Source organism: Fonticula alba, assembly GCF_000388065.1.
Source record: "Fonticula alba strain ATCC 38817 unplaced genomic scaffold supercont2.9, whole genome shotgun sequence".
In the NCBI taxonomy this organism is placed as follows: Eukaryota; order Rotosphaerida; family Fonticulaceae; genus Fonticula; species Fonticula alba.
Genome location: NW_009242979.1, coordinates 970,489 through 977,578, shown reverse-complemented (window position 1 = coordinate 977,578; position 7,090 = coordinate 970,489). Strand labels below are relative to the sequence as shown.

General features: G+C 66.7%; 1 protein-coding gene across 2 annotated transcripts; it reads left to right on the top strand.

Moving 5' to 3' along the window:
- Window positions 1-2,503: 2,503 nt before the first annotated feature.
- H696_05290 lies at window positions 2,504-7,047 on the top strand. Of its 2 annotated transcripts, XM_009499153.1 has the most exons (3): window positions 2,504-3,011; window positions 3,146-5,336; window positions 5,562-7,047. In XM_009499153.1, exons 1-3 carry the CDS (start codon window positions 2,522-2,524, stop codon window positions 6,883-6,885), a joined length of 4,005 nt encoding a protein of 1,334 aa, XP_009497428.1. In that variant the 5' UTR covers window positions 2,504-2,521; the 3' UTR covers window positions 6,886-7,047. The 2 variants fall into 2 exon arrangements, with proteins under 2 accessions (XP_009497428.1, XP_009497429.1); XM_009499154.1 differs by having other exon boundaries at window positions 2,504-5,336.
- Window positions 7,048-7,090: the final 43 nt, after the last annotated feature.

Below are 7,090 nucleotides of genomic sequence, written 5' to 3'. Positions count from 1 at the left end.
GGGGGGGGGGGGGGGGGGGGGGGGGGGGGGGGCCATCTCCCCGGGCTCTGATCGATCGGTTTCCGCTGACTCATCCGAGGGGACCGAGGAGACCCGGCCACCAAGCTCCCTTGTGTCAGGTCAGGCGCCAGGGCGCCCGGCACACCCGGGCACGCTTTCGCTTGTCAGGCCCTCCGGTACCCGGCGATACCCCGATGCTGGAGGAGCCCTCAGGGCCGTGATCCATGCCGGAGGGGGCGTCGGAGGGTGCGGCGGCGCGCCGGTCGATCCGGCGTTTCGAGCGGGAATTTCCCGCCCAGCATGCGGGCCGAAGTCCAGGTCGATTGGCTGTCCAGACTTGGTGCTGCTTGAACACACTCAGAGACCGAAAGAGGCCCTCACCCGGCAGGTGCCCCGGCGCCGATTCCATGCTCGCGCAAACCGACCGGGGGGGGGGGGGGGACATCGCGACTGTTGAGCGGTGGCCGATGAATAGGTGGGACACTAGTGTTCGGTTTCCCCCACGTGGGGGGGGGGCAGGGCGACGGTACAGCCATGTACGAAGCGCTCCCCCGGAGATGCGACATGTCCCAGGCGGGGGAGGCCCCACACAGACGCCGGGAGAATGTGACGGCCAATTTATCGGAGCACAACCGGAACTAGCTGGGGAAATCATAACACCCCGGCACGCCGGAGGTCGGACGAAGGCAACCCTCGGGCAATAACACACGCGTCCATCCGAAGCCGGCCCGACCACTCTCCCAGGGCCGAAGTATGCCCAAGGAACGACCAGGCTATTCGAGAGGCATTCGTCCTTGCCTCTTGAGGATACTCAAGAGGGGAAGGCACCCTCCCCCCCTCTCACTTGAGCCCGGGTGATGGTATCTCTCCCGGGGCCGGGCCGGGCCGGGCACGGCATCGGCACCGGCACCGGCACCGGCACCACCATCGGCATTGGCACATGCAACATCGTCCCCCATCCCAGGAGGGGCGCTGAAAGAGGATCCAGCTCCCAAGCCATCACACCAGGGCAGGAGGGGATATCAACAAAGGCCCGGGCGCGACAACAGGCCCACCGCTTCTCGCTCGGGCGGGGCACCCCCAGGCAGTCTGACCCATGCGCGGAGAACGGCCACCGTCCGCCAAGGGAGGGGGGGGAGGGTGGATGCTCTGGTTTCCATAAGGCAGGCTCCGATAGCCGGCGAAGGCGACAAAGTTGGCTCCGCGAAAAGCGTCGGCCCTCGCGCATGCCCTCGAATGTATTCCCAAGTTCCGGATTTTTGGCCTTTTTTATTTGCAAGGACCTTAATCACCAATGGCCGGAGACACTCGTCGAGGCTTGAGGCATATCCTCTTGCCTTCAGGGAGGGGCCTTTGGGTTAAAGGGGCACGTGTCCAGATCATCAGGAATAACAACAATAGCATTCCCACCGGGAGTGGGCCCCGGCCATCGATCGGGCCCCTCTCACGCCCGGACCATGTCGGAGCGGCGAGGAGTAGGACGAGGAGGAGGAGGAGGCAAGCATGCCGACGCGCCAACCCGCTTCCCAGGTCCCTGTTCCTGGCCTGTGGCCAGGGACAAGAGGGCAGCTGTCGGGGCTCCGGCGATAGGATAGCCGGAGCCCCACTTCCACGGTCCCCCCCTTGGCATCCCTTTTCCTCGTTCAAGGGTGCCTGCTTGCCCGCCTGTTCCTCCCTGGGTCGAGTTACCTAACTCGCCCGCGCTGTACTTGGCGACCACGGATTCCGTGGCTGGACCGCGCCCTCTGCCTCGGCCGACGGTTATGGTTATGGTCTGGATTTCCGGCATATCTCTCTCTCTCTCTCTCTCTCGTACAATCCCGACAAGGGCGGCACAAGACCCGCCCGTGAGATCCCTCTACTTTTGATCGGCTTGCGGCGTATCCGCGCCGGCCGGGGGCGGCACGGGAAAAACAAAGGGGCGCGCACATTTGCCGGAAATGCATTGAAGATCGAGACGAGGCAGGGCACCACCCGCCAAGGCATGGGCGTGCGCGGCGCTCCCGGGCTAGGCAGTACCGAAGCGTCGGCAGTAGAGCACGTGCTCATATCAGGCGGGTCCTCGCGCGTCCAGGCCGGCAGCCTCAGGGGGGGCCGGGACGGGCGCGAGGGCGGACGAGTGTCGGTGATTTTATGGCGTGTCCGCCACCTTGCGTTTCCGGCCGGGAGGCTGGCCCTGCGGCGGAATTAGATGCAGCGCGTCCATCGGCCTGAAAGGGGGCCCACATGCTGGCTCCCTCTTGTCACCTGACTCCAATGCCGATGGGAGCCGAGATCCATGGGGCTCGGGGGGCGGGAAGGAAGCAGGCCAGGCCCCTCCCGTCCTGCCGCTCCGTCCGAAGAGGGGCGGGTCAAGAGAACGCCGCCACTGGTGCCGACGCAATATCGACGCCACCCAGCGGCGTGGCGGCTTCGAGGTGATCGATTGCGTCGGTCGGGCGGGGGGGGGGGGGGAGGCGCGATCTTTCTCCGACTGGCGAGCAGAGAAAACGGCACATTCAGGGCGGAAGGGGGGAGAGCAATGGGGCCAGGAGGACACGGAGGGGGCGGCAGGGCAGACTGGCACGACTCCCCGCCGGTGCGGGGAGAGGAGGCCAATTATGTCGCACCTCCCCGAAGGTTACCGGCCTCGCCCTGCATCCACCATCCGCCCCCCCCCTCCCCTTCTTTTCTGTGGCTCCCTCCCCCTTCTCCATCTCTCTTTCGATTGCCTCCTGTTTCTGTTGCCCCCTTTCCCCCGTCTGCGATGACCGATACCGTGTCTTCGATGAAGAAGCCACGCCGCCGCCAGAATGCCCTGAAGTCCTTTCAAGACCGCCAGGACCAGCAGGCCAAGGCAAACTTGCCTGCCCCCCATCCCGACCCGAGTCCCGTCCAGAGTGCTACTCAACCCGCCACCCGACGTAAATACTCGAAGCTGCTGTCTTCCCGGCCGCGCTACAAGAGCAAGCATCTGGACTTCCGCCCACCAGCGTCGCTCCTGGAAGGGGCGACCATCATCCGGCATGATAGTACGACTCCGGCACCTTGGGCCATGCCTCTGCATCCGCTCCTTCTCCCCTTCTCTCCCTCTCTTTGTTTGCGCACTTCTCCCGGCCCTGACATGGATGGCCCCTCTGCGGATGTGGCGGCGATGGATTTTCAGCACCGGCCCCGGTGCCACGGGCCCAGGCTGACTCCTCTTCGTCCGAGGATGAGATGACCCTCGGCGGCGATGACCTGCCCCTGACCAACTGGTCCCTGCTGTCCGCGCTGAAGGGGTCTTCCGAGGAGTTGTCCGACTCGAGTGATGGCAGCACCGATGACGCGGGCCCGGAGGATGCCGCCGAGGATCCCCTGTTCGCCTTGGCCCATGAGGGCGACCCCCTGTCAGACGCGGCCTACAGCAAGCTCATCGATGCTCTCATGTCCAGCAGCGACTCGGACGCCTCCGAGGACGCTGATGCTGAGGATGATGATGGCGCTGCCGATCACAGCCACCGGGGGGACGCCAATGCCCCGGGCCTCGAGAGCGATGACGACAGCATGGACGACTATTCCGACGACCAGGACGACTATGACAGCATGGAGGAGGCCCTCCAGCCGGAGAACCCCCTCGACATGTGCCTGGCCCAGCATCTGCAGTCCTTCGGGCAGAGGCCCCGCGCATCGGCGCCGATCGATCACCATGGCAAGGCCCGGGGGTCTCGACGCCGAGCCCCGAGGATCCCGGTCCCGTGGGCCTTCGACCGGCCGCCAGCCTCGGACATCCGGGACCTGTTCTTGACGGACTTCCGCCCGGGCGCCGATGTCCCCGCCCCGAAGGCGATCCCCCACCTTGCCGGGTCTGGCGTCGTGCATGCGGCATGCCAGCGTGACCCCTTCCTCCACCTGGCCCTGCTGGTGGATCTCAAGTTGACTCTTGGATCCTTCCCCGCCGGGGGTGACGCTTCCCCCGCCTCGAATGGTAAGCGCAAGAACCTGCCCTCCTTGCGGGGGTATGTGGGCGATTCGCGGCTCGACGCGCCGAACGCCCGGTCTGCACGTGCCTTCCTCGATCGGGCGGTCAATAACCACCCGCTTTTCGTGTCCGTGGCCCGGATGCGCCTGTCTTCCGGAACCAAGGGCCAGGCTGCCGCCCGGTCACGGTCGCCCTCTTTGACCGGGCAGGTCTACCAGCAAGTCCTCCGCATCCTGCTGGCGCACGTCCTCCGGCACCTGGCATGGGCGCAGCCCTCGATCCAGGCAGCCCTCGAGGGCTTGGGCTTGGACTACACCATGGAGGCCTTTGTGGGTCGAGTGCATGAGGGCCAACTTTTGGCCCCCCCCAGCAAGTCCCACCTTCGGCTCATGGGCTACCGGGTGGGCACTCTGCCGACCGGGGACCGGGTCTTCGAGCCGAAGGGCGCCGGGCAAATCCGCGCCCATGCGGTCCTGCAGGATGCCGTCTTCTCCGAGATCCTGCGCCTGGCCCTGGACTCCGGCTTCTCGCAGGTCCCGGCCACGGTGGCCGGGCTGTCGGTGGCCGCCCTGGGACCGCCCCTGACCCTGGTCAGAGCGACGTCCGAGCCGGCCCCCGGTGGAGACGAAGGCGACCCTCCGGGCAGCGGTGGCCCTGCCGGCCACCGGGGCCGTGATCTTGGCGTCCGGGGGTTCACTCCGGCCGGCAACTTGTCCGATTCCTCATCCTCCTCCGACGATGACGATGACGATCACGACCACGACCACGACAATGATGATGATGGTGATGATGATGATGATGATGATGCCGGCGTGGAGGTGGCACCTGTCGACGCACCGGCAAACGCCCCCAGCCAGGCTCCCACTGAGGCCCAGATGGCTCGCGAGGCTCGTCGTGCTGCGACCAGCGCCGCGTCCATGGAGCTGCCTCCGCCGGCATCGACACCCCCAATGGCGCCCATGACGCCCTCATCCGGGCGGCGGGCGGCGGCGCGTCACCGCCACGACGCCATTGCCCAGCTGGCAGTCCTGTCGGCGCACTTGCCCATCGGTCTCCCGCTCCCGGCGGCCGATGCACAGGCCATGGCCCGCGAGCTTTCGGCCAACGCCTCGGAGGGCCACGGGGCCGGGGTGGACTTCGGCCAGCTGACGCCCCATGAGCGGGCGGAATTCCGGTCGCTTCAGCTCAAGGCCCAGGGCATGCTACACCGGAGTTTGCTGGCCAGCCTCGGGGTGGCGGTCGATGTCCTGCGGCCGGCCTCCTCATCCGATGGCTCGGTCAATGATCTATCACTGCTGATCTGTTGGCAGCGCCTGTTCGCCGGACAGATGGGCGGCACGGCTGCGCCGCTGGTGTCGTGGCTGGACCAGTTCACGGCCTCGCCACATTGTGAGAAGTATGTTTGCTGATGCTGCTGGTTGTTGTGTCGGGGGTGGGGTGATTCCTGCCTCCCGGTCGGCCACTTTCGCCTGCTTCTCTGTCTCGCTCCCGCCATCTCCGGGCCACCTGCTCCTCCCTTCTGCCTCGCTGCCCCCCTCCCCCCCTCTGACGGCTGTCTTTCTTCCCCTCTGCCTCGCCCCCCCCCCCTCGCTCGTTGCCGCCGCACGCGCTCGGCCCTCAGCATCGCCCTTCCGGCGGTCTTGCTGGCCCCGGAGCTCCGGAGCTCTGTCAAGGACATCCTCAGTCACCTGGGGCTCACGCACAAGGTGGCCGGCAAGGGCAACTACAAGCACCTGTCTGTGTACCGGAGCCGGCGGTCACGCGCGGCGTCGGCCGACCTCACCGAGGCCGGCCGGCCGATCGGGGCCCGTGGCGGGCGTCTGCTTGGGCTGATGTCCCAGTTTGACAGCGCCGTGGGGAGCATCCTCCGGCGGAAGCTGGCCAAGGTGCCTGCCCTGAACGCCGGTCCGAATGGCCGCAAGTCTCGGAATCACCCACGGCTGGAATCCGGCTTTGTGTCCTTCTCCCGGCCGGCGGTGCTTTCCGGGACCATGAATGATCCGCTTTTCGGGGACGATTCCATCTTCCTGGATGATGAGCCAGTCGGCCGCCCGGATGCCCGGTCCGAATCCGGGGCCGAGTCTGACGATGGCTCCGGTACTTGGTCGGTCGATCCCTCCCCCTCGGCGCCGATGGAGGTGGACCAGCCACAGGCAGGGTCCTGGTCCGGGTCTCCGGTGCCCCCGGAAGAAGGCCAAGAGCCCGGCTCGGAGCCCCGCCAATCAGATGTCGACGCCCCGGCGGACAGTGCCCCTGCTGAGGAGGAGGTCTTCACCTTCCGCATGGGATCCCCAAGTCCCCCGCCGGCAGATCCGGATTGCGAGTTGGAGCCATTCGAGTTCTTCCACGATACCACCCCCGGCATGTCGGCCAACGAGGCGGCCCCGGCGGTCTGGGGCCGGACTCCGACGGCCAGTTCACTGGTTCCCCTTGGGGCTTTGCCTCCGAGCGAGGTGGCACCACAGCCGGTCCCCTCTCGTCGGGAGCTAAAGCGACAAATGCGCCAGGAGCAAAAGCAGCAGGCCCTTCAGCAGACCCTGCCAATGTCGGTGGCCGCCCTTCAGCTGTCCCCGGCCCAGCCCAAGCGCCAAAAGGGCTCCCTGCCGACACAACCGGCGGCCCTGTGGCGGCAGTTCTGGTCCAGCGAGCGTCTGAGCGATGTGTCCTCACTGATGACCCCGGCCGGGACTGGGGTTCGTCCAAGCCGGGACATTGGCTCTCCCGCGGGGACTGCCGGCCCGCGGCTGGGCAAGTACCAGACCCCCCTGCCTGGGATGGCGGTTGGTGCCGATGCCCCGCCCATCGACGCCACCAATGTCGGCCGGCAAATGTTGGAGCGCATGGGCTGGCGCTCGGGCGAGGGCCTCGGCCGGGATGGCTCCGGTCAGGTAGACAACATCGAGGTCCTGGTCCGTCGCGAGCGCTCGGGCCTTGGTAGCCGTTGAGAAGGCCCCTTCCCACTTGGGGCTGGCGCGTGCCTGGGCACGCGCCAGCGGGCCCGACAAAAGAGAAGCATAATACACCCTCCCCTCCCTCTTGGTCCCGCCCCTACATTTTACCATTGGGCATCATACACATACATGCACATACGCACACAAAGAGGGCGAGAGTGGTCGTTGGATGTATAATTCACCGTCGCAGGGGGGGGGG

Coding starts and splice junctions, on each gene's coding strand:
- H696_05290 (XM_009499153.1), top strand. CDS start 2,522: ATGGGGCCAGGAGGACACGGAGGGGGCGGCAGGGCAGACTGGCACGAC. Junction 3,012..3,145: donor GACCATCATCCGGCATGATA/GTACGACTCCGG, acceptor ATGGATTTTCAG/CACCGGCCCCGGTGCCACGG. Junction 5,337..5,561: donor GCCTCGCCACATTGTGAGAA/GTATGTTTGCTG, acceptor CTCGGCCCTCAG/CATCGCCCTTCCGGCGGTCT.